The sequence below is a fragment of the Oncorhynchus kisutch genome, linkage group LG10 (genome assembly GCF_002021735.2).
Source record: "Oncorhynchus kisutch isolate 150728-3 linkage group LG10, Okis_V2, whole genome shotgun sequence".
In the NCBI taxonomy this organism is placed as follows: Eukaryota; Metazoa; Chordata; class Actinopteri; order Salmoniformes; family Salmonidae; genus Oncorhynchus; species Oncorhynchus kisutch.
This window is the reverse complement of record NC_034183.2, coordinates 68,035,254-68,063,139: the sequence shown is the minus strand read 5'-3', so window position 1 is coordinate 68,063,139 and position 27,886 is coordinate 68,035,254. Positions and strand designations below refer to the sequence as shown.

The 27,886-nt window shown below is 43.5% G+C and overlaps 2 protein-coding genes across 5 annotated transcripts; one reads left to right on the top strand and one right to left on the bottom strand.

The window, feature by feature from the left end:
- Positions 1-76: 76 nt before the first annotated feature.
- On the top strand, positions 77-17,829 carry LOC109893581 (zinc-binding protein A33). Of its 3 annotated transcripts, none has more exons than XM_031834896.1 (6): positions 77-789; positions 14,823-14,918; positions 15,075-15,305; positions 15,449-15,471; positions 16,481-16,599; positions 16,753-17,829. In XM_031834896.1, the coding sequence occupies exons 1-6, from the start codon at positions 769-771 to the stop codon at positions 17,292-17,294; spliced, it is 1,032 nt and encodes a 343-aa protein (XP_031690756.1). In that variant the 5' UTR covers positions 77-768; the 3' UTR covers positions 17,295-17,829. The 3 variants fall into 3 exon arrangements, with proteins under 3 accessions (XP_031690756.1, XP_020342441.2, XP_020342440.2); XM_020486852.2 differs by lacking the exon at positions 77-789 and adding an exon at positions 11,835-12,188; XM_020486851.2 differs by lacking the exon at positions 77-789 and adding an exon at positions 13,291-13,884.
- A 274-nt stretch (positions 17,830-18,103) lies between these two features.
- LOC116352795 (long-chain fatty acid transport protein 1) lies at positions 18,104-27,834 on the bottom strand. 2 transcript variants are annotated; one of them, XM_031834893.1, is made up of 13 exons: positions 27,358-27,834; positions 26,790-26,957; positions 26,199-26,593; positions 25,110-25,277; positions 22,397-22,466; positions 22,149-22,240; positions 21,895-22,004; positions 21,538-21,747; positions 21,204-21,330; positions 20,914-21,051; positions 20,597-20,761; positions 19,807-19,953; positions 18,104-19,659 (listed from the first exon to the last, which is right to left on the bottom strand). In XM_031834893.1, the coding sequence occupies exons 2-13, from the start codon at positions 26,954-26,956 to the stop codon at positions 19,502-19,504; spliced, it is 1,947 nt and encodes a 648-aa protein (XP_031690753.1). In that variant the 5' UTR covers position 26,957; positions 27,358-27,834; the 3' UTR covers positions 18,104-19,501. The 2 variants fall into 2 exon arrangements, with proteins under 2 accessions (XP_031690753.1, XP_031690752.1); XM_031834892.1 differs by having other exon boundaries at positions 26,790-27,834.
- Between the last annotated feature and the right edge of the window lie 52 nt (positions 27,835-27,886).

Below are 27,886 nucleotides of genomic sequence, written 5' to 3'. Positions count from 1 at the left end.
CACCTGTCTACGGCTACCACGCCCCACCTCTCTGTGCTGTGCCCTGTGCTGTGACACAGGACAATTTAAATAGAGGCGAGCTTCCTCACCTGTCTCACCTTACCTGTTCAAACAAACGGCTCCGTTTGAAACTCTACCCCAACCGAATTCACCGAATTCCACCAGGAAACCAACCGCAAATGATAGAAAAGAAAAGGTGGTCTAAACAAGGTATTTGTTAGGCCTTTCTCCAAGCCAATTTAGAAACATGGAGCCGACGTATCGCGGTCTAGGTCGCTGTTCCTGCGCCTTTTGGTTGGCAGTGTCCTTCGACATATTCGGGCTGCTTGTTCTTTTGATCGGTGTTTTTGCGGACATATTCTTCTATGACTTTTTAATCTACGCCGGGGCCATCATCATCTTCCTCAGCCTCGTCTGGTGGGTGTTCTGGTACACGGGCAACATCGAGGTCCCCCCGGAGGAGCTGGAGGATGACGTCGGGCTCTTGAAGAAGGATCGGGGCATCGCAGGTGCGGTGAGGCGGTTATCCAGCCGTCTCTCCAACAGTGTCAGGAACTCTCTGCGGCGGAATGGAGGCCCCCCCCGCGGGGTCGCGAGAAGGGCAGGGACTGGGCTGTCTACGTCGCACATGAGGGATGCCCAACAGCAACCGAAGCCCCCGCCTGTCGTATTGACGATGGGGCCGCTTGATGAGGACATGCACACGGTGTCTGCATCCGTGGACACAGACATACCTGTCCCGCACACAGCTACAGAGACCTCGGCCATATGATGCGCAATGCGCACAAGGTTAGCCTAATATTTCCAATCGGTCATTAAGCCATTTAGGCTATAGCCTAGGGATACATTTTGTTACTGGATAGGCCTAACTTTCATTAAACATGTGCATAGATTATAGGTTTTATAGGCCAACTTCATTCTAGGCTATTGTTTTTGCTTGATAATAGCCCACAACTTTGATCCACAATTCAGCAGGCTATAATGTTCCTTATAATAAAATTAAATGACAGTGTGTTTCAGTGAATGAGGAAAGAAACTGTGATCTAATGGAAACAGACGTCCTTTATCTTTCTGTTAACCATTAACGTCATTGAATGGCAGTGCGCGCCTAAAGAGAAGCCCTGTTCAAACAATAAAACCGTTTCTGAGAGGGCGAAGTAGAGCTGCTGCTACATGAAACAAAGAAACGTAGGCTGACCAGGAATTGTCTATCTTAGGAGTTAGGACACATTTTTGACATCGATCTAAACTGATGTAAGCTACAGTATGACTGTATGTTGCAACTATGACATCATGAGGTGACCATATATTTTGTCCACCCGAAGTTAGAGGCTTGGCAGCACTGAACCCCAGAAGGACATTTCACATGTACATCTCACAATGTTTACAAGCACATTTCGTTTTTAATATTGTCCTATGGGCTTTTTTCTTTGAAACATTTCGTTTTTAAAATCAAATTATGCCCCTCAGTGAGGACTTTTTGTTTGATTTATGTTAATTTTGTGAATACTTTGTGGATAATTGATAATACAGAGATTTTTTCTAGCAAATATGTCAGACTTTCACTTTTAGGGCTAAGTGCTACTGAGAAGGTGCTTGTGAACTTGACCTGGCACCTGTATTCTACATCCCCGTCCACAGTGGTGATAAGCAATATAGCACATTAACGACCTTTGTACCCTATGGATTTCCCTACCTTTATTTATACAGACATTACTTTTGGATGTCCATTATGGCTGCCTCATCATGCTTTATGAACCTTTTACCTGTTTGTATTTCCAACTGACAATTCTCAGATTTTTGCCAAACACAGTACCTACACATGGACTAGAATAACATATGAGTGTTACTGTGTGGAATGACAACACTTTGATTATCTACAGTAGGCTAACTTTGACCTTGACACCTTGTTACTCCACACAATAAAGTATGGGAGCGGTGTACTGTACTATGTTTTTGAGCTTCAGTCAGGGTCCTTTTATCACATTGACAGTGATTATATGAGGAAGTGCAAAGTTTTTTTTAAATGGCTGAGAGGTACTACAGCTGTAGGATCTTAATTTGATCACCTGGTTGCAGGAGAATTTTCCTTGTTTAAGAAGGCTTCTTAAGTTTTTAATTTCCACTTTGAAATATTAAGCTTGTCCATTAATTATAATCCACATAACAATTCACATTTCTGGTTGCTGCAGGATTATTTTCCTGCTGTAGCAAACTGGCTCAAATTTAAGATCCTACATATGTAGGCTACCCTGACATATTTCAGGTGGCTGAAATTTTTGACATTTTACATATACTACATGATAGACTTTTCTATGAAGAAATAATCACACAGATCTCAAATCATTAGTCACCAAACTATGATCAATCACAAACAAACGCTTTGTCAGTCAGGAACAGTTGCGACCTGTCGTTCAGGGCAGGTGGTGCTTTTGAGCCCCACATTTATTTTTATTTTTTAATTTTTTTGCCTATTTTGGTTTTAATACGTGTCACATATCAGTTTGCAAACAATGTAAAAAACTAAAAACAATTATAATAATCATTGAGTTAATAAAGCAGCATACAAACATACTCTATTTTTTGCTCTCTTGAGACAGGCAGCTCCAAAATGCAGGTGTTTCAGCCTATCTCAGTGCTTTCTGTGGTGGTGGGGCAGTGTTCTCTAGTTGTGCCTTAATTTGCTCCGTTTTCTGTCACTCATAGGGACACTACGTCACCGCCAACTCTAAGTCCCTTGGGTGCTGCCATAGAGTTACATTAGAAGTTCCCATCCAAGAAGGCTCATGGTCATTGGCCGCAGATAAAATGTCAAATCACGTTATATCTACAGTAGCTTCGATTGGACTGATCATGTCAGCATCATACTTTCAAAAGCTTAGCTAGCAGTCATCATCATTAATCAAGTCGACAATCTACAGGGAAATCCTTTTTTATCCTTGTCATATGAAGATAAATAATAGATCAAATGTATCGGTACTCATCGGACATTGGACATAAACACTACACATCAAGTTGGAAATCACAAATTCAGCAATGGTTTGGAAGGAATCAGTGGCTAACTGCAAGCATTACAAAGCAATCACTAGCCTGCTATTCAGTGGCTGTGTGGTCCCAAGTCTGGGTTTAAGGTTCTATTTTCCAAGCTTAAAATGATAAACATTAAACATTGGCCATGCTGTCAATCCAGCATGATTTCTGCCGCGCTCAAAACAACTGTTAACTCGGAACTGAGAAATCTGACTTCAGTGAGTTCAAGACAACTGGAAACTCGGGGAAAAAACAAGCTCCGACTGGAAAAATACGTTTTGAACGGTCATCCAACTCAGAATTGTTAGTCGGGAACTCGGGCCTCTTTCTAGAGCTACGACCTGAAGATCCCTGATGCGTTCATGATTCAACCTTGTTTTTTTCTGAGTTCCCAGTTGTCTTGAGAGCACCATAAATCCAGAGAATGCCAGACTTTGACGACAAAATTTGCCCACAAATAACCACTGCGCCACCTTCCTGTTCAAGTGAGCACAGCACAACAAGGTGAGTCCAAAAATGTCTTGTATGCTGCTGCATAAATTATGTAATATGACAGGGAGTGTATACTCCCAATATGTATACTGTTGCTAAGAAAGTAATACTAAGTGTATGTTGTGTAGTAAGCTGTTAGTAACCCATGTGCCTCACCCTAATAATTTGGTCCATTTTCCCCTCTTAATTTCACCTACTGTTCTGACTTGGTGGTACACATGTAGCCCATAACCTGTTTTAGAGAAATGTAATCATCGAGTATTGGAAGAGCTTACATTGTCTGCTTATATTCCCCCTTTATTTATCCTATGGTTCTGACTTGTTGTACAGGGAGAACACTGTAAGAACAGCCCATGTTCTGAATTCTGTCACTGTACATTTCAAATGTGCTCAACAAATAGTTATGTTGACTATGTCCGTCCTAGCTCGCTCATTAATGTCTTAATCGAAATTACGGATTGCCTCTTATCCTCTTGTCGTCCCCTTATGCCATAGTTTGTACGTCTCAATTGTCAGTAGAAACCACATTTGTTTAAGCAAGTTAGCCATATCAGCTATGTTTTTTTAAAGGCAGTAAATGAGGCTGAATGAAATGTTTAGCTGCCAGACAAGGCTCTGCTAATAGCCAGGTGTAGCAGTGGTAAGGTGTTGGGACTGCTGTTGTGACTCTGCTGTTGGGACAGATTTATGTAGGTCCTAACAGTTTATGGGCTCAAGAATGGGCAATTGTGCTATGTTTTGGTATGTAATTCCCCTTCCTGTAATTATATCTGGCCTGCCAGCCATGTACATACCGTACATACAGTGCCTTCGGGAAGTATTCAGACCCCTTTTTCCCCATTTTGTTACGTTACAGCCATATTCTAAAACTGATTAAATAGTTTTAGAATATTGTCAGGCGTGTGGTACTTGTGCTGAAGTCAGGTGCAGGAGAGCAGAGAATTGTGAACAGGCGCACACTTTATTACGTCAGGAGAGATATACAGACGGACGCAACTGTGTCCAAAAAAACTCCAGTCAACAAGGCAAAGTGTATAATGCGCAAAACAGTCACAACACATCAAATGTATACAAAACAGGCTTCGTGAAATAACGTGGGAAAAACGCACACAAGCCTAGTGCGTTCAAAAACACGTAACACACAAACAATCTTCCACAAAGACATGAGGGGGAACAGAGGAATAAATACATGTAGCGTAACTGGGGAATGAAAACCAGGTGTGCAGGGAACAAGACAAAACAAATGGATACATGAAAAATGGAGCGGCGATGGCAAGAACGCCGCCCGAACAAGGAGAGGAGACGAATTCGGCGGAAGTCGTGACATACTGTATGTCACGACACTGTATATATTGTGGAAGGACCACTAGAGGGCAGGCTGGACTCACGGATAGCAGCCCAACTAGGCATGTGAGTCAAGGGGACCTCAGGCAATTAAGCACAGCTGATGCTACTAATGACCTATTATCTTTTCCCTACAAGAGAGAGGAGGGAACCAGCAAGAAGGAGGGAAAAACCTATCTCTGGAAGATGGCTACCAAGAGAGAGAAGCTAATCACGAAGAACCATTAAGATGGTGACAAAACCGTGACTTTTGTTGTAGTTTAAAGATAATTGTATTGTGTTCCTGTTCCATCTGGAGAAGAAGATGTATGTTTTTCCTTGGGAGATTTTCATTGATTATGTTGAAGTGTTTGTATTGACCATAATCCCTCAATAGAGAACTGTGGTCAATCAAGAAACCAACTCCTGACTCGTTTATTCCACCTTTCCGCTTTAGTGACGCCAAATTACTTGGTCCGCTCACGATATACATATATTACATTTACGTAAGTATTCAGACCCTTTACTCAGTACTTTGTTGAAGCACCTTTGGCAGCGATTACAGCCTTGAGTCTTCTGTATTTGGGGAGTTTCTCCCATTCTTCTCTGCAGATCCTCTCAAGCTCTGTCAGGTTGGATGGGGAGCGTCGCTGCATAGCTATTTTCAGGTCTCTCCAGAGATGTTTGATCGGGTTCAAGTCTGGGCTCTGGGTGGGCCACTCAAGGACATTCAGAGACTTGTCCTGAAGCCAGTCCTGCATTGTCTTGGCTGTGTGGTTAGGGTCGTTGTCCTGTTGGAAGGTAAACCTTCGCCCCAGTCGGAGGTCCTACGTGCTCTGGAGCAGGTTTTCATCAAGGATCTCTGTGCTTTGCTCCGTTCATCTTTCCCTCGATCCTGACTAGTCTCCCAGTTCCTGCCGCTGAAAAACATTCCCACAGCATGATGCTGCCACCACCATGCTTCACCGTAGGGATGGTGCCAGGTTTTGTCCAGACGTTACGCTTGGCATTCAGGCCAAAGAGTTCAATCTTGGTTTCATCAGACAAAACAATCTTGTTTCTCATTGTCTGAGAGTCCTTTGTTGCCTTTTTGCAAACTCCAAGCGGGTTGTCATGTGCCTTTTACTGAGAAGTGACTTCCGTCTGTCCACTCTACCATAAAGTCCTGATTAGTGGAGTGCTGCAGAGATGGTTGTCCTTCTGGAAGGTTCTCCCATCTCCACAAAGGCACTCTGGAGCTCTGTCAGAGTAACCATTGGGTTCTCGGTCACCTCGCTGACCAAGGACCTTCTCCTCTAATTGATCAGTTTGGCCAGGCAGTCAGCTCTAGGAAGAGTCTTGGTCGTTCCAAACTTCTTCCATTTAAGAATGATGGAGGCCACTGTTCTTGGGAACCTTCAATGCTGCTGGTACCCTTCCCCAGATCTGTGCCTCGACAAAATCCTGTCCCGGAGCTCTACGGACAATTCCTTCGACCTCATGGCTTGGTTTTTGCTCTGACATGCACTTTCAACGGTGGGACCTTATAGACATGTGTGTACCTTACCAAATAATGTCCAATCAATTGAATTTACCACAGGTGGACTCCAATCAAGTTGCAAAAACATCTCAATGATGATCAATGGAAACAGGATGCACCTGAGCTCAATTTCAAAACTCATAGCAAAGGGTCTGTATATTTATGTAAATATGGTATTTCAGTTTTTTATTTGTAATACATTTGCAAACATTTCTGAAAACTATTTAATCCATTTTAGAATAAGGCTGTAACGTAACAAAAAGTCAAGGGTTTTGAATACTTTCCGAATGCACTGTACAGCTGCAATATCAGTGGCTGTAGTTTCTGCAAACCCTGTCTGGAGGAGTTCTGGGAGCAGCATGGCTCTGAAATAGGTCCTTCCCACTTTAAAAAAATACTATACTACACACTGTAGTATCTATCCCTTGATCATGTGTAGGACTTAGTATATCATTTTGTAGTATACTGTTGTAAATACTACAGAAATGTCAGCTAAAACACTACAGTCCACAAAAAAGACTACCATTTTTAAACTATAGTAAATACTACAGTATTTCATTTGTATAGACCCTGCACATTCCCCTCACCCATATCCCAATATGTGGAACCTGTAAGTAAAAAGCCTAGATGCCAAATATAGACTTTCGATCTATCCTTTTGTTATGGAAAATGAGCTCTTTTAGTGTTCCTCAAGAAGAAGCCTCCACTTCTATGTCAAAGATAATAAAACAAACACTATATCACTACTGTCACACCCTGATCTGTTTCACCGGTACTTGTGCTTGTCTCCACCCCCCTCCAGGGGTCGCCCATCTTCCCCATTATCCCCTGTGTATTTATACCTTTTGTTTTTTTGTCTGTCTGTGCCAGTTCCTCTTGTTTGCCAAGTCAACCAGCGGTTTTCTTCTAGCGCCTGTTTATTCCCAGTCTCTGTTTTTCCTCATCCTCCTGGTTCTGACCCTTGTCTGTCCTGACTCTGAGCCTGCCTGCCTGACCATTCTGCCTGCCCCTGACCTCGAGCCTGCCTGCCTGACCATTCTGCCTGCCCCTGACCTCGAGCCTGCCTGCCTGACCATTCTGCCTGCCCCTGACCTCGAGCCTGCCTGCCTGACCATTCTGCCTGCCCCTGACCTCGAGCCTGCCTGCCTGACCATTCTGCCTGCCCCTGACCTCGAGCCTGCCTGCCTGACCATTCTGCCTGCCCCTGACCTCGAGCCTGCCGGCCTCCCTGTACCATTTTGGACTCTTGACCTGGTTATGAACTCTTGCCTGTCCCCGACCTGCCTTTTGCCTACCCCTTGGACTATAAAAGATATCAGAGCTCCAACCATCTGCCTCCTGTGCCTGCATCTGGGTCTCGCCTTGTGTCATTATAACTACAGTGAATAATATAGTATATACTCTTTTTTTACTACAGTATTTATACCATAATAAACTGTAAATACTACATTAAAGTCTGCAAAAACACTACAGTGAATACTATATTATTCCTACCATAGTATACACTGTCGTATTTCTTTCAGGGAAAGTGTGACGTATTTTACTACTTAATGTAGATGTCTGAAATAATTCTATGGGCCAGGAGAAAGTGGAATCTATGGTTTGGTTTTCTTTGAATGGACACTACAGACAAGCCTCTGCTAGCTAAAAGTCAATGGGATTGATACGGGCAACCATGCAATTTTCTAAAATGTATGGCTTAATCAAGTGAAATCAACTCAATTATTTAGTTTGACATTAGTTAGGGGATTTGTCAATAATACAAAAATAATGTTGCATGGTTGCCCCTATCACTTCCATAGATTTTTAGCTAGCTGTGGTGGATAATGTTAGCTGAAGTTTGTAGTGGCTGTTTAAAGAACCTAATCATGAATTGCCGTTTATTCTGGCCCATAGACTACTTTAACAATACATATTTTTTGGGCAAGTATCATACCAAAACAAGCAACCTACTGTACAACGGTCTCTTTTTTTTGTTGGTGGCCCACTCTTTGATGGTATGCACGTCTTACAGAGCGTGACTTTAAAGTTGGTCTCTTCAGTCAGCTATATTGTAGTTTGGGTGAACAGCCATAAGTTGGGTCAGTTGAATGTCTGTTATTGGATGGCTGTGTGTGTGTGGGGGGTCTGTGTGTAGGTCTGTCTGTGTGTGTGAGAGAGAGATATGAGGGGAGAGAGAGATGGAGAGAGAATCAGTATCTGGGAATCAATACCTGGGAATCAGTACCTGGGAATCAGAAGGGACGTGCATGCTACCCTTCAGAGGGGTCATCCTATGTAAAATTGTTCTCAGTTGATTTATACTTTTTCTGTGAAGTGATAATGTTCTGTTCATGTGTAGATAAAAAAATAGTTGCGCAAATGAACTGTTCACTTGTCGATTCCCCCTTCTCCCATTCAATGCCACATTCAATAACACTAGATTTACAAATATTTGGAGAAAAATGTGTCAGAGGGGCGAAACCTTACAGGCCATAGGTTCAGCTCACTGTAACAATGTCTGAGACAACTGCAGCCTGTTATAGACACATGCATGCAGTAAAGAGCCGTACATTCAACTCCAGCTCTGAGGTAGAATGGAGGCTAAAGCTCTCCAGGAACACGTGTTCTCCTGCTGTGCTGTATCTGTCACTCTTCTGTGTCACTGACTTGGAGCCTATATTTTCTGAGTGTCCTCTAACAGGGACCTATGTGGACCACAGGGTGTATCCCATTAAAGAGGCACTGGAGCACTACAAGGTATGCTTAAAGGAGTAGTTTGTTATGGTCTGTTTCACAGACATCTGCATAACCTTAAAGGATAAGTTCAGTATTTTACAACTTAATGTTAGATGGTTCCTTAACCTTAATTTGATGTTACTTTAAGGTGATTTGGTTAACAAAAAAATAAAAAATTATGCTGTTGCCTCAATCATTCTATTGAATTTTAGCTAGCGGTGGCTAATCTTAGCTGAAGTTTGTCGTGACTGTTTAATGAAATCCAAACCATGGACTATAGTTTCTCCTGGCTAATAGATTACTTTCAGGGTTAGGAACCATCTAACATTAAGTTGTAAAATAGCCTAAAGATAAGGCTACTTATGTCTCATGCATGATTTATCCAACACCCAGTTTTTAGCTTCAGCCCCCATTCCTCCTTGGGTCAGTGTGAAGTCGGTCACTCATGTCAGTCAGCTATATTGTAGGGTGGGATGAACCACGGTTGATTGTCTCTGTCATTGGATGGCTGTGTGTGTGTGTGTGTGTGTGTGTGTGTGTGTGTGTGTGTGTGTGTGTGTCAGTAGTACCTGGGAATCAGAAGCTTCCCGCTGGTGTACATTTGCATAGTAGCTGGAGTCCTTCATTGAAGAGTCTCTGTACTTACTTCATGCTGCTCTTCAGATGGGTCATTCTGTCAGGGAAATTGATCTCAGTTTATTTTTTGTTGTACTTTTTACCCCTTTTTCTCCCCAATTTTCGTGATATACAATTGGTAGTTAAGAGTCTTGTCCCATCGCTGGAACTCTCGTACGGACGGGAGAGGCGAAGGTCGAGAGCCACGCGTCGTCTGAAACACAACCCTACCAAGCCGCACTGCTTCTTGACACACTGCTTGCTTAACCTGGAAGCCAGCCGCACCAATGTGTCAGAGGAAGCACCGTACAGCTGTCACTAGAGCATGATGGGACAAGGACATCCCGGCCGGCCAAACCCTTCCCTAACCCGGACGATGCTGGGTCAATTGTGCACCCCCTCATGGGTCTCCCGGCCGCGGCAGGCTACGACACAGCCTGGGATCAAACCCGGGTCTGTAGTGATGCCTCTAACACCGCGATGCAGTGCCTTAGACCGCTGCGCCACTCTGGAGGCCCTCAGTCGATTTCTAAATTTTGTCTGAGGTGATGATATTCTTCTCAAAAGGTAGTTAATTATAATCACGAATTATAATAATTTTCCAGTTCAGGTTCTCTTTTGGCACAAATTACAGTCAAATCAACTGAAATTAACTCCATGACTTAATTTGATGTTACTTTAAACTAACACCAAGTCAATACTTTGTATAGCCGTCTTTTGCAGCAATTACAGCTGCAAGTCTCTTGGGGCATGTCTCTATAATTTTTGCCAATTCTTCAAGGCAAAACTGTTCCAGCTCCTCCAAGTTGGATGGGTTCTGCTGTTCTACAGCAATCTTTAAGTCATACCACAGATTCTCAATTGGATTGAGGTCTGGGCTTTGACTAGGCCATTCCAAGACATTTAAATGTTTCCCCATAAACCACTTGAGTGTTGCTTTAGCAGTATGTTTAGGGTCATTGTCCTGCTGGAAGGTGAACCTCCTTCCCAGTCTCAAATCTCTGGAAGACAGAAACAGGTTTCCCTCAAAAATGTCCCTGTATTTAGTGCCATCCATCATTCCTTCAATTCAGACCAGTTTCCCAGTCCTTGTCGATGTAAAACATCCCCACAGCATGATGCTGCCACCACCAAACTTAAATAACACCCATCCCAAAACCCCAACAAGGAACAGGTGAAAACAATTAGATAAAAACAAACGAAAAGGAAAAAAAAAAGGGAAAAGGGATCGGTGGCAGCTAATAGACCTGCGACGACGACCGCCGAGCGCCACCCGAGCAGGAAGGGGAGCCACCTTTGGTGGTATTCGTGACACTGTGGAGCTTTGTAGCTCCTTCAGGGTTATCTTTGGTCTCTTTGTTGCCTCTCTGATTATTGCCTCCTTGCCTGATCCGTGAATTTTGGTGGGCGGCCCTCTCTTGGCAGGTTTGTTGTGGTGCCATATTCTTTCCATTAAAAAATGTATATTTAGTGGTGCTCAATGGGATGTTCAAAGTTTCGGATATTTTTTTATAACCCAACCCTGATCTGTACTTCTTCACAACTTTGTCCCTGACCTGTTTGGAGAGCTCCTTGGTCTTCATGGTGCCGCTTGCTTGGTGGTGCCCCTTGCTTAGTGGTGTTGCAGACTCTGGGGCCTTTCAGAACAGGTGTATATATACAAAGATCATGTGACACTTAGATTGCACACAGGTGGACTTTATTTAACTAATTATGTGACTTCTGAAGGATTTTTTTTGCTTCCAGATCTTATTTAGGGGCTTCATAACAAAGGGGGTGAATACATATGCACTCACCACTTTTCAGTTTTAACATTTTTTAAAACAAGTACTTTTTTAAAAATTTCTCTTCACCAATTTGGACTATTTTGTGTATGTCCATTACATGAAATCCAAATAATATCAATTTAAATGACAGTTTGTAATGCAACAATATAGGAAAAACGCCAAGGGGGATGAATACTTTTGCAAGGCACTGTAGATATTCATTGGGCTGCTATTCAATGTCACTATAAAGTTCACACTTGATTTACAAAGCTTGGAGTTAAATAAATGTCAGAGGGGCGAAGGCTCACAGGCCAGCGTAACCATATCTGAGCCACTGCGGCCTATTATAGATGCATACCGGAGTCCAGCTCTAGCTCTGTGGGAGAATGGAGGCCAAAGCTTCCACTCTCCTGGAGGATGATGATCTCTCCTGTGCTGTATGTAGAAAGGTCTTCTCTGTTCCCGTGGTTCTCAGCTGTCATACCTGTGGCTGTAGCTTCTGCAATCTCTGTCTGGATGAGTTCTGGGAGCAGCAGGGTTCTGAAATATGTCCTCTGTGCATTATCGACTACCCTGGAGGTCCTCAGAGAATGTGTGTGGAACACAGGGACAAACTGAAGATCTTCTGTGTCACAGACCTGCAGCCTATCTGTGATTATCATTGGTCAGTTGACCATAAGGATCACAAAGTGTACCCAATAGCTGAGGCAGTGGTGTACTGCAAGGTAAGCTGCGACAGCAAATCTATTTAGTGTTTCAATCTATTCCCAGTGCAGGAGTTGATCCTTCTGGGCTAACTCCCACTACCCAAACTATTAGGTTACTATAATAATAGTTTCGGCAACCAGAATGCACATTCGGCTAAATGCCACTAAACTTTGATAAATAGTCCCTAAGTGTGCCCAAAAGTGTTGCTGTTCTGATGTTCCTCTTATAAAACCCATGATTCTGATTTGAATGAGATCATCAGGCACCAGAAAGCTGGACAGAACAACAAAATGAATACATTAAAGGGATAGTTTGCTTTTTTTAAAGTTGGGCTTATTTTCAACTTCCCCAGGGTGTTGTTGTTTCCACCAAACCGTTTTTAAATGAGCTTGTTGGTTATTTAGTAACATTCAGAAACAACAACACCCTAGGTTGAAAATGAGCTAAACTTTTTTTAAACAAACTATCATTTTAAGACTTTCTAGGTCTTACAAATGCATTACAACCACATCATAATGCATTATACCTGTAGGCTTTGGGTAAAGTGTTACCAACAAATGCAGGTTAGACATTTACAGCGACTTAAATGGACTTATTTAGGACAACATTTAAAAAAAGAGTAAATGATGGCCCGTTTGTACAACAATTTAGTATTTTAAGACAACTTGGACCCTGTGCTGTTTTTAGGACAGGAATTTGTTAAATGTTAGACCCAGCACTTAGTCAAGGCTAAGTTGGACTGTGGAAAACTTTCCAGGGGTCAGTGAAGGGGTATTTTCTTACCCTCCTCCCTCCCACCTAATACATTCTCTCCTTCTATTAATACTCACCGTCTTCCCATCTTTTCTTGGTTATTGTGTTTGTTCCCAGATGGAGCGTATCATTCTTCTGGAATACGCTGGCCCCACCAGTCTTGTGACTTTAAATGATCAAATGATTATTGCATCACCCTCATCAAAATGTATAAGGCAGACCCCCTTGCATCATCACTCTGACGTGCCAATCTCCACCTTTCCAACAACACTGATCTCAGAACACTGCGTCAATGAAATGGGACTATCACTCACTCTCTGGTCTTCCTCCAAAGATATCTGGTGGATATCTGTGATTTATCATGCAGTGGGAGGTGTTTATTTGCATATCCACTACTCAAGCAGATGGAAGCCCTATGGACATATTCATTTCCTTTAAGCATTAAAGTTTAACTGAGGTAGACCCCAGAGAACCCTGGCAACAGCGGTGGGAGGAGCATAGTAACCTTATCTGACCCTGCTGCTGCTCCAGCCCTGTTTTAAAAACCTGACAGGCAGAATGACGTCCAGGCACCGCGAAGACAATCTCTCCTGCCCCCTCTGTGGAATTATCTTCAACCAGCCCGTTGTGCTCTCCTGCAGACACAGGTTCTGTAAAACATGCCTTCAAGACAGCTGGAGTACCCAGGACAGTGAGGACGACTGCCACTTCTGCCCTCTATGCTGCAGACGTTCCTCCATGAATGAGATTGTGGTAAACACCATTCTGGAGAAGACCTGCGAGTCCTTCAGGAAGGAGATGAGCAGCAGGAATAACCCTATGAGGTGTAAGGAACACGGAGAGACGCTCTCACTCTTCTGTCTGGACGATCTGCAGCCCATCTGTGTTGCGTGCCAGACGTCGGCGGTACACAAGGGGCACAGGCTCTACCCCATTGGGGAAGGTGCACACGACTGTAAGGTAGGCGAACACAACCTTGGTTGTCTTCACTGTGCCGTCAGTGTCACTGTCACTGAACGTGTCACTCATCATCCATACCCTCGCTCTTAACTTTGCTTGTCAGAGGGAAACTAACTTTCATCTGTATGTTCAGTCTCATCTAACCTCCAGCTGCCATCCTTTTCCGCCCGCATTGTCAAATAACGCTCAAAACCTTCACAAGTTACTAAACCAGCAGCACTTCTTTCATCATGAAAAGGAATATATTAGTTTTTTCGTTTTTTGTTTGACAGTTTTGTTTTGTAAAAACGTGTGTGTTATAGAAACCATCTTTGACACAGTGGGATGGTTAACAGGGGGGTTTGGAAAAGTTGATCATTCTATTAATACATTCATATGTTGGGTTGGTCGATGCTTGGGCCCCTGGGAGGAATGAAATCAGATCCCAGGTCTCTCAAGTGTACCCCCCTACGTTCCCCTCCTCCCCTGGCCCACCAGCTGTCCTTAACCCTGTTCTAGGAACAAGAAACATTTTAATGTTAGAATTTAATTCTCAAAGACAACATCAACAGAGCATGAATCATGAGCTTCAGTGTACCTCAAAGCAGAAAACTCCATGTCCAAATGTTCTACATTGCTTTGGCACGTTGACTTTCTGAATCTGTGTGTAGTCTTTTGTTTCATTATCGTCTCCACCCTCGCTGTCACTTAGTCACATGATCCAGACTCTGTTAATGTTGCCGTTGCATTAGCTAGGTCCAGCTATCAATTGATCTGGATCTTCCAGTCAAGGAGGTATTGAGAACCTTTACACATGCAGCTGAATGCTGTGATGGGGCTGCGATGCAGCGGTACCTGACAGATGAAAGCAACACATTGTGTTGTTGACAGCCTGGCTTATGGCCAGCCTGATCCTGTAGTATGTGTTAAAGCGTAAATATCTTGCCATTACATTCCAGGAGGAACTCAAGACTGCATTGACCCCATTGAAGGAGAAGCTGCAGCTGTTCAAGAAGGCTATGGTCGTCTGTGATCAAACGGCAGAGCACATCAAGGTGGGGTATTGTATTTCTAGCACTTTAGAAAGATTTTGTTGGTGTCCTTTCTGGATCAATACATCTTCTAATGCTCATGGAACCCATCATCAGTAATGTAACCTGGGTTCATTGAGGGTTTCAGGTCTTTCATGTCTTAAACATGTCTAATTCCAGAACCAGGTTGAGCATACTGAAAGGCAGATAAAGGATGAGTTTGAAACCCTTCGCCAGTTCCTGAGAGATGAGGAGGCAGCCAGATTGAATGCTCTGAAGGCAGAGGAGGATCAGAAGAGTCTGCTTCTAAAGGAGAAGATTGAGGAGATGTCCAACGAACTGACGTCCCTCTCAAACACCATCAGAACCGTAGAGCAAGAGATGAGGTCTCAGGACATCCCATTCTTACAGGTATACACCGTATGAAGTTAAACCCTACTTACAGTACAAAGGGAATTCCCAAAGCAAAATAAAGACTGAAATATAGAAACATAACATGCATGTGGAATATTGTAGCTGTCCATCTAAAAGTGATACATTTACTTGCTTTTCAGAACTACAAGGATATCATCAAGAGGTATGTGGAGTCAGGAATAGCCATTCATTTGAGCCACGGGTTGATGTCATGAGCTAACAGAGGCAAAATACAAAAATAGACAGAGACCCATACTGCCTCACTATCATGTGCCCATAATATACTAAGGAAAACAGTCATCTAGCTACTGAATGTGGCAGACACATCTAAGGCTAATGTGTGTTTCAGATTCAATTATTATCTAAACTTATGCCTAAAATCAATCAGATCAATCTTTAACCAGCGGTGTCGAAGGTGTAACTGTGTTGGAGCTGTCAAAATGGTGAGCAGATGCTCTTGCTCATAGTCACAAAGCCACACCCCTCCCACTCACGTTGAAAGTGTAAAATTAGAAAGTTTAGGCAATATAGAAATAATGACACTCAAATAGAAAATCATAAAACTAAATAATAAGGATTTCTATCAGCGTAATTCAGGTGTAGATTACATCTCAAACTCCAGTATTTGAAATTGTAAACAAGGCGACTCCGTGCAGCCAACAGCAATGTCCACTTTAGGTGTAATGCCAGGAGCCGCTTGTGTATTTGACAGCTCTAACACAGTTCCACCTCAGACACCACCAAAACAACAGCTATGCGGATTTCGGCTTAAGCGTAACTGATTGAATAGAGCCTTTAAAGGTAGACTCAGTGATATGACGCAGGTGCACAAAGTAAACAAAATAAAAGGCTATACTTCTTAGCTGTTTTGGTACCTACCACCCTCTAACAGCATGAAGCGAACCCATGCACACATTGATACTGTGTATGACTGTGTGAAAGTCTTGCATCTCGCTCATCGCAATATCTGCGGTGCTGCTCATGGCAATGTCATTTCACTGAGTCTACCTTTAATAAAAACAGATCATCATGTTAAAATGAACTTTACTTTGACACAAAATAGCAATAAATATGATACAATCAATCATACATCAATTTCATGGTAAAATAAGATATATTTTCGCTGGTATAATAGACAGGATATGACTCATCACTGAATGTCGTCATTCCAGAACCTGGCATATGCCGCTGGATCCAAAGATGATTCCTGGAACTCTGATTGATGTGGCAAAGCACCTGGGTTCTGTAAAGTTCAACATCTGGGACAAGATGAAGAGCATCATTCAATATAGTGAGTATTAATCAAATATGAGTCGGTATAAGTGACTGTACTGTTTCCTCACAGGAAATAAAGTTATTCTATATATTTAATTTAATCTCAGTTCTGCTCTTTCTATCATCTCTGTCTTCCATTTGAGGCTCATATCTTCCCCTCTCTCTCCAGCTCCTGTGACTCTGGACCCCAACACAGCCGCTAGCTGCTTCATCCTGTCTGAGGATCTGACTGTGGTCCAGTGCTGCTCCCAGGTCTTCAAGCTCCCAAACAACCCCGAGAGGTTTGACATCAGTGCTGAGTTACTGGGCTCCGAGGGGTTCTGCTCTGGCCGCCACAGCTGGGAGGTAGAGGTAAAGGCTAACACATACTGGGTGGTAGGCGTGGCCAGCGAGTCCATCAACAGGAAGGGCAAGCACGTGCTGACGCCAGCCGAGGGCTTCTGGACTATACGATTCCGCAATGGCGAGCACAAGGCGTGCACGGCACCGTGGGCGCCCTTGACCATGATGAGGAAGGAGCCACAGGTCATCAGGGTGGTGTTGGACATGGACAGGGGCAAGGTGACCTTCTTTGACCCCCGGGAGAGGACGCCCCTCTATACGTTTACAGACCTCATCTCACCCCGGGTGTTTCCTTACTTCTGCACTGCCTGTAAGGAACACCCACTGAGACTGCTGCCCGTCAGGCTGTCTGCTGCTGTGGTGCTCTAGAGGGCTCCATGGGGGCTCATTACTAACAAGCAGTGGAGGCTCAATTACTTACAGATCCAGTTGAGTTTACTACCTAGTCCAAGATGATGAAGGCTGATCACTTGGGACAGTCTGGAATAAAGCATGTAATGGTCTTATGTTTGTGAGTATTATGTGTCTACAGATGATATACACTGAGTATACCAAACATTAGGAACAACTTCCTAATATTGAGTTGCACCCCTTTTGTCCTCAGAACAGCCTCAATTCGTCAGGGCATGGACTCTACAGGGTGTCGAACGCATTCCACACGGATGCTGGCTCATGTTGACTCCAATGCTTCCCACAGCTCTGTCAGGTTGGCTGGATATCCTTTGGGTGATGGATCATTCTTGATATACACAGGAAACTGTTTAGCGTGAAACACCCAGCAGCAGTTCTAAACACTCAAACCGGTGCCACTGGCACCTAAAACCATACCCCATTTATATTGCCCATTCACTCTCTGAATAGCACATATACACAATTGTCTCAAAACATAAAAGTCTTTCTTAAACCCGTCTCCTCCCCTTCATCTACACTGATTGAAGTGGATTTAACAAGTGATAGAAACAAGGCATCATAGTTTTCACCTGGTCAGTCTATGTCATGGAAAGAGTAGGTGTTCCTATTGTTTTGGACAGTCAGTGTACATGTTGACTTGAAAAGTAGAAAAGTCTTGAAATAGGTGAAACTGAAACTAGTTAGCAGCTCTAAAACGCTACAAGTTCGTCCTAGAATGTGAGAGCCCTTATAACTCTGTTCTGAAACACAAAATAAAATAACACTGGTGTCTTTTACAAACCTTTATTGAGTTACACCTAAACAAATGTATGAAAATGGAGAGCTAGAATAATGTTCACAATCAATTCGATCTACAATATTACTCTGAGAAATTGCTTTATTACATAATAATAGGGCAACCATGATCGCTGACTAATTGACAGATTTTGAAGATATTGTTTAAATAATGTTCTTATGTATTGGAGTTCCCTAGTCAGGTTAAGCATAAAACCCCAATAGTTCCAGGACACACAGGGCTTCCACAGGGTTCCCACAAGGCACATAATATCAATGTGTGTGAACCTGAGTGGTCAGTCAGTGCATATCATCCATTACTTCAAACATGTTACGTAATCAGGTTTAGTTTTACATTTAAAAAAAAATGTAATCTCGCAATCGAAACTCCTACAGTTAGTGTTCGGAATAAGAGGCATGTTCAGCTGTGGCATGTTCTATCATACTACTAACACACAGGTAGCAACACCTCATCCAACATGGACACTCAAGTATTGCTAAAAACCTGTTCAGTATTTTGTTCTTTACATGGTGGCACACTACTATTACAAGGTTGGGAGCAAATAGCCTGGAACACAATCTTCAAGAGACTGGTATCTCAACGACTGTGGTATATTCAGTCCCAGCTCTCATTTCCTTCACACTCTCATTGTAACAAACAGACAAATGCTGTCATTGTAACAGACATCCTGGTTTCATGTGAAAACTTGCTCTACTCTATGTACATTGTAGTATTGAAGGCTTGAACGTTTTCATTTGGCTAAACTAAGAAACAACACAAATGAAGAAATACAAAAGGGGGAAAAGCCCTCATCCAACCTTGTCCTTGGACGTTATTGATTGTGTTAAAACATGGTTTTGTAACAGTACTAAGGTTTCCCTGATTGATCAGTAGCCCTTCAGTACCCTGATCTAGACTAGATCCAGGGAGCAACACTAATACATGGAGACTTCAGCAATAACACTACTTAAAGCCTGCAGGTGTACTGCTTTATAACGTGTTCTAAGCACAGATGAGCCTTTATAATACAATGTTATTTTTCACAACGTATGAACATATCAAGTTGAGACAGGATCATTATGAGTTGATAAGACATTATAAGGGGTCATGCATGCTTATGACAAGTCTTACAATGCATTATAACGGCATGATCAGGTTTTCCACTCCAGCATATCACAGTCTCCAGTATCTGACACCTTGACAGTCACTTTCCTAAAGCCGGTGTCCACTACATGACTATCATGATCCTAACATGGCTGAGCCTCTCACACTAAACCATCTTTCCTGATGTATTTTGTTGTCTTGATTAGATTTAACGTAGCTACAACAAGCTGTGGCTCAAAGCAGCCTCATAAACATGTGTAAACCCAGCTTAAAATAGTCCATCATCTCAAAGAGCCATTCTACCCTCCACTATAGCACTGTGTAGCTCCTCATTCACAGCCTCATAACGCCCTGCTCTGGAGTTCAAAAAGTAAATCTGGTCGGTTGATAAGCGCGGATCGTATCCCTCCCTCTGCAACCGGGTCTTCTGGATTTTAAAGGTACCTAGGAGGAGGGAAACAAAGACAATTGGTCATTAATATATTTGATTACGTCTTGGAATGAGCATTAGACGCTTTATGCAAGGCCTTGTAAAAAATACAATTGATGGATATTTCACATTAGAATTAGCCTTGTGTCCAGGCCACTCACCTGTGGTGTCTACTTGTGGGGAGATGCGTAGGAACACGGGACGGGCGTAAGGGGGCAGGGCCTGCTGGACCTCTCGCAGGAACACATCACAGTCAAATGTCCCTGTTGGGTCTGCGATGGCAGCCATCCCTGCCTTCCCTTCCACATCTACGGGGAGACAAACAACATGCCAGGCTTTTCACAACACCATGCTGCAAAGGGCCAAATACAAGTCTTCCTAATCACGCAACCTCCCTGTTGACTGGTCGATTTTAACATTTATTTAACAGGGACAATGCTGTCAAATCAACATTTAAAAAGGCCCAATTCAGCAGTTTTTACATCAATATCAAATCATTTCTGGGTAACAATTAAGTACAATAGTGATTTTTTTCCCATTAAAATGTAAAAAATAAATAAACAAATAGCTTTTTTTGGTTGCAAAAAAACTTTCTCAAGCAAGAATTTGGCCTGGGAGCGGTTTGAGAGTAGAGGAGACAACTGAAAACTAGCTGTTACTGGCAGAGAGGTTTGGAACTCTTATTAGTCGATTAACTAGAATTGCCACCTGGTGATGTCACCAGGCAAGCCGAAACTCCACCCATGCAAAACCAGCCGATTAGAAGTTCCTGTGTAGATTATATTTTCAACCAGCAACTATCAGGAAATAGCACTGGTTTCATCAGCTGTACAATGATACAAAACAGAATTTTGACTGCACTGGGCCTTTAAGTGGAGATTAAGTCCTGGTTTCACCTCCTGTCACTATCATACATGTAACATGGTGCACATAATGTGAACTTCATCTCACCTGGTACAGATACCCCATACACAGCCACATCGGCCTGGCCCAGCAGACCACTCAGTGTTCCCTCCACCTCGGTGGTGGAGACGTTCTCTCCTCTCCAGCGGAACGTGTCTCCACTGCGGTCCCGGAAGTACATGTAGCCTAGCTCATCCATCACCAACACATCCCCTGGGAGGAGGTAGAGAGAGGTGAGTTGATGACACATTACATTGTGGTAAAGATAATGACTGATATAATAGCACTAATTCCAAGTATGATAATCGAAGTAAACATTACATCCATAATTATTGTTAAATCACACTAAGAGCCTGTGGGTTTACCTGACAGATATGCAGAGTCATTTTTCTTGAAGACATTGTTGGCGATCTTCTTCCTGGTGGCATCCTGGTTGGCGTAGCCATCAAACCTCCGTAGCGGATCCTGTTGGTTGATCCTTCCCACCAGCAGCCCTGGCTCCCCTGAAGAGAGGAGTCGTACATGGAGAGGTCAATCTATCCAAGTGTCGTTATGAATCCCTTTTTAATAAATTTTTCACAACATGCTTTACAGTTACCCAGGTTAACATTTGTAAAAGTCCTACATTTATCAATATTGGTGCCCATTTACTTACCAGGACGGCAGGGCACACACAGGCCGTGCCTGTCCCTCACCAGAGCCGTGGTCTCCTCATCCACTTTCATGAGGCGGATTGGGTACACATTGGGCAGGATGCGGCTGTTGAACCCACAAGCTCCCACCTTGTCAGTGGAGAAGACATAAAAAAGTATTTGATACCACAGGAAGATCCTTTTATGTAAATAAGAAATAATAATGGCCCAAGACTAGATCCTTGAGGTACACCACATTGTGGATCTATAAAAGTTGCATTCTTTAGCAAAAATATATTGCTCTCTATTATTTACATACTTTTTGAGCCAGTTGACAACATTACCCATGACCCCTACCTTGCCGTCCATGTTGGCGATGCTACAGTTGCATTCGGTGGCTCCGTAGAACTCCCCTACCTGGGCCACACAAAAGCGCTCGGTGAAGGCCTCCCAGACACTAGGACGCAGCCCATTCCCCACCGCCAGGCGAACCCGGTGACCCTTCTCAGAAGGCCGCACCGGCTGGGACAGCAGGTAGCGACAGATCTCCCCTATGTACTGCACCACCTAGTGGACGGGTGGGGAACAGCATAGACAGATTTAAATTCAATGCGGGTTTCAATCAAAAATCTTGTAGCTGTACATCGACCACTCAAGAGTCAGATGTTCTTCCTATGCTCATAGAAAAGGATACACAAGCTTTTTTCTACTTACAGTGCAGTTGTGCTTGATGCAATCTTCCCAGAAGCGACTGGCTGAGAATTTCTTCTTCACCACCACAGTGAGTCCATTGATGAGACACTGGCCTACACCCATGATATTACCTGTAAAGGAGAGGAACATTGGACAGCCAGTGAGGTTGACAGGTTGAGGAGGAGAATCAAGACCAAATGACTCCTAAAAGACAGTAGAAGGTGATGGGACAGAAGCAAAAGATGGAGAGATGGATGAAGAGAAGACACACACACCTGCAGAGTGGTAGAGGGGAAGGCAGTCGTAGATGATGTCATCCTGGCGCATGCGGAAAGCATGGTAGCCAAAAGCAGCGATACGGTAATACCTGAAGATAGAACAACACAAAAAGGATTCAATAATCAAATATATGAATGCAGTGGGTGCTAAGCTATGCTATAGCATTGGGAATTACCATACGCAGAAATACACCAGACAAGTGTCTCGCTGCTGGATATTAGAATGCTGAGACTGAGAGACTCACCGACTGTGCACCACTATGGCAGCTTTCGGGAGTCCTGTGGTGCCTGAGGTGTATATATAGAACAGACGATCTGTTGGGGTTGGTGGTTGTGGGGGAGGATGGAGAGAGGAAAGGGTGAAGAGAAGGATGGGGGGGGAATGGGAGGGTGGAGGAAGGATAAAAGGGAGGGAAGAGTGAAGCAGGGGAGGATGGAGAGAGGAGGGGAAGGTTAAATAACATGACATTCTATTTACAACAGTGAGACTGACACTCACAACCACAGAGAGACAAGTGGTAACTGGTACCCACGCAAACCCAAACCAAGATGCAGACACCCACTCACACTGTCCTAAATGAGAACACAGAGACCCCATTTAGCAAAACCCCGGCATCTCCATAATACTCTCTGGGAAGGCCAGTTGACTGACTGGGCTGCCCACTGATACGCCTGAGACTGACTAAACAATATACCCTAGAGAAAGTTTCCCAAACCTCTCCTCGAGTACTCCCAGCCTGTTCCACTTATTCAATCTATTCCCATTCTAGTACACCTGATAAAAATAAATAAATACAGTTGAAGTCGGAAGTTTACATACACTTAGGTTGGTGTCTTTAAAACTCATTTTTCAACCACTCCACAAATTTCTTGTTAACAAACTATAGTTTTGGTGAGTCGGTTAGGACATCTACGTTGTGCATGACAAGTAATTTTTCCAACAATTGTTTACAGAGATTATTTCACTGTATCACAATTTCAGTGGGTCAGAAGTTTACATACACTAAAGTTGACTGTCTTTAAAAAGCTTGGAAAATCCCAGGACATTATGTCATGGCTTTAGAAGCTTCTGATGGGCTAATTGACATAATTTGAGTCAATTGGAGGTGTACCTGTGGATGTATTTCAAGGCCTACCTTCAAAAACTCAGTGCCTCTTTGCTTGACATCATGGAAAAATCAAAAGAAATCAGTCAAGACCTCAGAATTTATTTTAGACCTCCACAAGTCTGGTTCATCCTTGGGAGCAATTTCCAAACACCTGAAGGTACCACTTTCATCTGTACAAACAATAGTACGCAAGTATAAACACCATGGGACCACACAGCAGTCATACCGCTCAGGAAAAAGATGTGTTCTGTCTCCTAATGATGAACGTAATTTGGTGAGAAAAGTGCAAATCAACCCCAGAACAACAGCAAAGGACCTTGTGAAGATGCTGGAGGAAACAGGAACAAAAGTATCTATATCCACAGTAAAACTAGTCCTATATCAACAAAACCTGAAAGGCTGCTCAGCAAGAAAGAAGCCACTGCTCAAAAACCACCATAAAAAAGCCTCTGGTCTGATGAAACAAAAATATAATTTTTGGGCCATCATGACCATCGTTATGTTTGGAGGAAAAAGTGGGATGCTTGCAAGCCGAAGAACACCATCCCAACCGTGAAACACGGGGGTAGCAGCATTATGTTGTGGGGGTGCTTTGCTGCAGGAGGGACTGGTGCACTTCACAAAATAGATGGCATCATGCAGTAGGAAAATTATGTGGATATATTGCAGCAACATCTCAAGACATCAGTCAGGAAGTTATAGCTTGGTTGCAAATGGGTCTTCCAAATTACAATGACCTCAAGCATACTTCCAAAGTTGTGGCAAAATGGCTTAAGGACATCAAAGTCAAGGTATTGGAGTGGCCATCACAAAGCCCTGACCCCAATCCCATAGAAAAATTGTGGGCAGAACTGAAAAAGCCTGTGCGAACAAGGAGGCCTACAAACCTGACTCAGTTACACCAGCTCTTTCGGGAGGAATGGGACAAAATTTACCCAACTTAATGTGGGAAGCTTGTGGAACGCTACCCGAAACATTTGACCCAAGTTAAACAATTGTGCGCTGCCCTATGGAACTCCCGATCACTGCCCCGGGAGTGAACCAGGGTCTGCAGTAACGCCTGTGCCTTAGACCGCTGCGCCACTCAGGAGGCTGATACATCTAATCAAGGGCTTGATGATTAGTTGACAGGTTAAATCAGGTACGCTAGTACTGTAAAAAATAAAATACACGGAATTGGCTGAGGGTATGTGAGGAGAAGTTAATTTGCCCTGGAGATAAGTTCATACTAACAACACATTATTTACTCAAAGCTCAGCTGACACCTGGAGCTGTCAATCAAAGCCACATCTGCCCTAGATTGAATCTGTGACACGCATACCAAAAAATAACCAGGACTGAGTAGAATACAAAATCACGAGGAAATTGGGATGGATCAATCATTTTAAGGAAAGAGCTTTGAATTTAGTCTTGGTAATTACAGCTCTTTGTCTGAGCGAGACAGTGAGTGACAAGGAAAAGTGACTGAACTGTTTTATTTCACTTGAAAAAGTGAGGATGAGAGTGGAATATTCATGTGGAAAACACTCCATGCATACACATCCATTTTTTTCTTGTGGGCTCATTTTACCCATCAGCTCTGACCTACTAAGCTGTCAATGTGAGATGGGTATTAGCTGATAGTTGTGGACTCTAGCTAAACTGTTTTACATATTGCGAGATACATTTTATCTGGTTGGAGACTGGCCAGAGATTGTGAGGTATATGTTACCTTGGCATAGTAGTGTGTATTATTATGGTGTTATACACAATATTGCTTTCTGAAATGCTTCAAAATAAGTGTCCAGCCACAGGTGAGTTATAGGAGACTGGATGAACAATAAGATGTGAGGGGAAGGAGGACACTCACCATTGAAGCTCTTGGGTGGGATGCAGGAAGGAGGGGGCAGTGTAGGGGCAGAGGCCAGGATATAGTCCAGATTCTGGGCAGCCAGGGAGGCCAGACAGTCTACACTGAGCTCTCCTGTACAAAACCGCACCATCGACGGGCTCAGGGATGAGCTCACCTCCAACATGGCTGAGGAGACAAAGAAAGAGAGGAGGGAGGGAGAGAGAGAGAGAGAGAGAGAGAGAGAGAGGAGTGCGAGAAATAGAGGAGAGAGAGGCAGAGAGAAAGGGAGAGAAAGAAAGAAGGGAGAGAGATAGAATAGGAACAGAAGAGGGATAGGGAGAGTAGAGGGATAGGAGAGGGATAGAAGAGGGAGCGAGAGAGTAGAGGGATAGAAGAGGGAGAGAGAGAAGAGTTGAGGGATAGAAGACGGATTGAAGACAGAGAGGGATAGAAGACGGAGAGACGAGTGAGCCACAGGATATTTCAGAAGTGGACTTTAACTGGGAGAGTGAATACAGAATTGAAAGGTAGTTATCGATTAATTACCTGGTCAAGGGAAGAGACAAATCATAATTACAAGAATGATAGTGTACTGATGCATTATGCATAGAATGTGAACAATAAAAGTGCAACAAAACAAATGAGCAAACAGAACATCACTGTTGACCCAGACAAACAGAAAGCCAGACAGAATACTGACATAAGCAGACTGCTGCCAGAAAGACTGTCGACCCACCCAGACAGAATCCACAGACGGAATTCTGAGATGGAATATTGCAACAGACCATCAGAAAAAAATTGTTGGAACGCTTTATAATGACAGTTAGATGTCTGAAATAAGCAGACGTAAGACTGTTGCCAGACAGTTGACCCACTCAGATGTACAGAGACAGAATTCTGAGATGGAATATTGCAACAGGCCATCAGAACATTGGAAATTATCTTTGGAATGCTTGCAAGAAACCTGCATTGACTGATTTAGGACCAGTTTTGCATTTTAAATCATAATGAATAAGAGGAGTGACCCGATCCTTGATCAGTACTCTGAGACGCTTTGTGAATACAGACCCCAAACCCCACATTTCACCATCTCTGAATCCCACCTACCACCAGCCAGCTCGGCTCCGAACACAATCCCTCTGGACACAGACACTCCAACACAATGCAGGAGAGCGTCCCGCCGCAGGTTGAAGTTGATGAGTGCTGCCTCCACTCCCACCTTGGCCAGGCCCAGCCAGAGGGCCACCTGCAAGGGCCGGCTCTCCATGAAGAGGGCTACCACATCCCCCGGGGCCCAGCCCTGGGCCAGAGCCCATTGGGCCACAGCATTAGACAGCAGGTCCAGCTGGGTGAAGGTCCACGTCTCTCCTGTGGCATCGTAGATGAGGGCGGGTTTATTTGGGTGCTGCTTCACCGTCTGGGCAAAGATGGAGGGGATATTGCTGTTGCGCCGTAGGTGGTGCCACAAGGCTATCTTGACTCGTAACAACACGTAAAGGCCACTGGAAGGAGTACAGAAAGGGAGATTAGGGAGAGAATGTCACTATTTTACCTATAGTGATGATGACTAACTAGTAAAAGGTACATTTCCTGAAGAAAATGTGTGTGCCTGCTTCAGCAGTCTAAATGTGTTTTTTTAATGGTAGTAGAAGTTGACGCAAGCACACTACATATTCTTAACAAATTAAAGGCACCCACTTTAGGTCTCTTTTGGCAGTACGGACTACGATGTAGAGGTACTTCCAACCACCTGTGCCCAGAAAGACCCCGAAGCCTGCTGCTAAGCTCCAGGACCAGGGGACCCCGAAGAGACGCAGCAGACCCAGCGATCCCAGAGACAAAGAGGCACTCGCTGCATTGCGCATCCTAGCAGTGGAGGAGAGGAGTGTCAAAGGGTTATAAGGGTGGGATAAGTGAGCGAGACAGGCCTACAGCATGGTGTTAAAATGTAATGGCAGAGGGGTAAGGATAGAGGATGTACTACACGTGGCAGTGGAGGACAGAGAGGTAAGAGTGCTTTTGGACCAGTCTCTCTTATAAAAATGACTAACTTGACTAATTTGAACAGTGAAAATGTAAATATGTGTAATGAATTAAAATTAAATTTGAGGTAGTCACGACCTTATAGTATGGCTTACAGGATTACATACTGTATAGTTGGTGTTTGAACCGTTATTTATTTGTTGTTTTAGGCTGGCTAGTTAAAGTGCAAAAATGTTATCATATAATGCAGCGTTGCCTACAGAGCGCAGGCCTGGTCTCTTACCTATGATCATACACGACCCGAAGACGAACTATTTGAGAGCAATGTCCCTAACCTTTCACCTAGTTACCGAGTATTCTACAAAACGTTCAATAGCGCTTTAACCACTACCAGGCTTGTATACAAATTAGAATCGCCACCACACGCTGTTGCGAGGATAACATTTATCATTTGAAATATTGCTACATTAATACGTATCTAAATGTTACAACAGTTTAACTGTCACCGCACCAAATTGCTATCAGAACAACGCCTCTCCTGTAACAATGCATACATTTATGAACATCAAATGCATAGCCTACGCGCTCTAAAGAATTCTGAAACAGATTCACTAAATGATGGAATGACTAGACAGTTAATGGATACTTATCTATTTGTAGTAGCCGAAATATAAGAATCACAGTACTATGTACTCCATATTGAATGTTATTGCATTGCGACGACCACCAACCGCACCGCCCAAATAGTATCGTCCTTTCTCTGTGAACTCAGCCATTAGCTCCTCATCGAATTACTGACTCAATCCCATTGG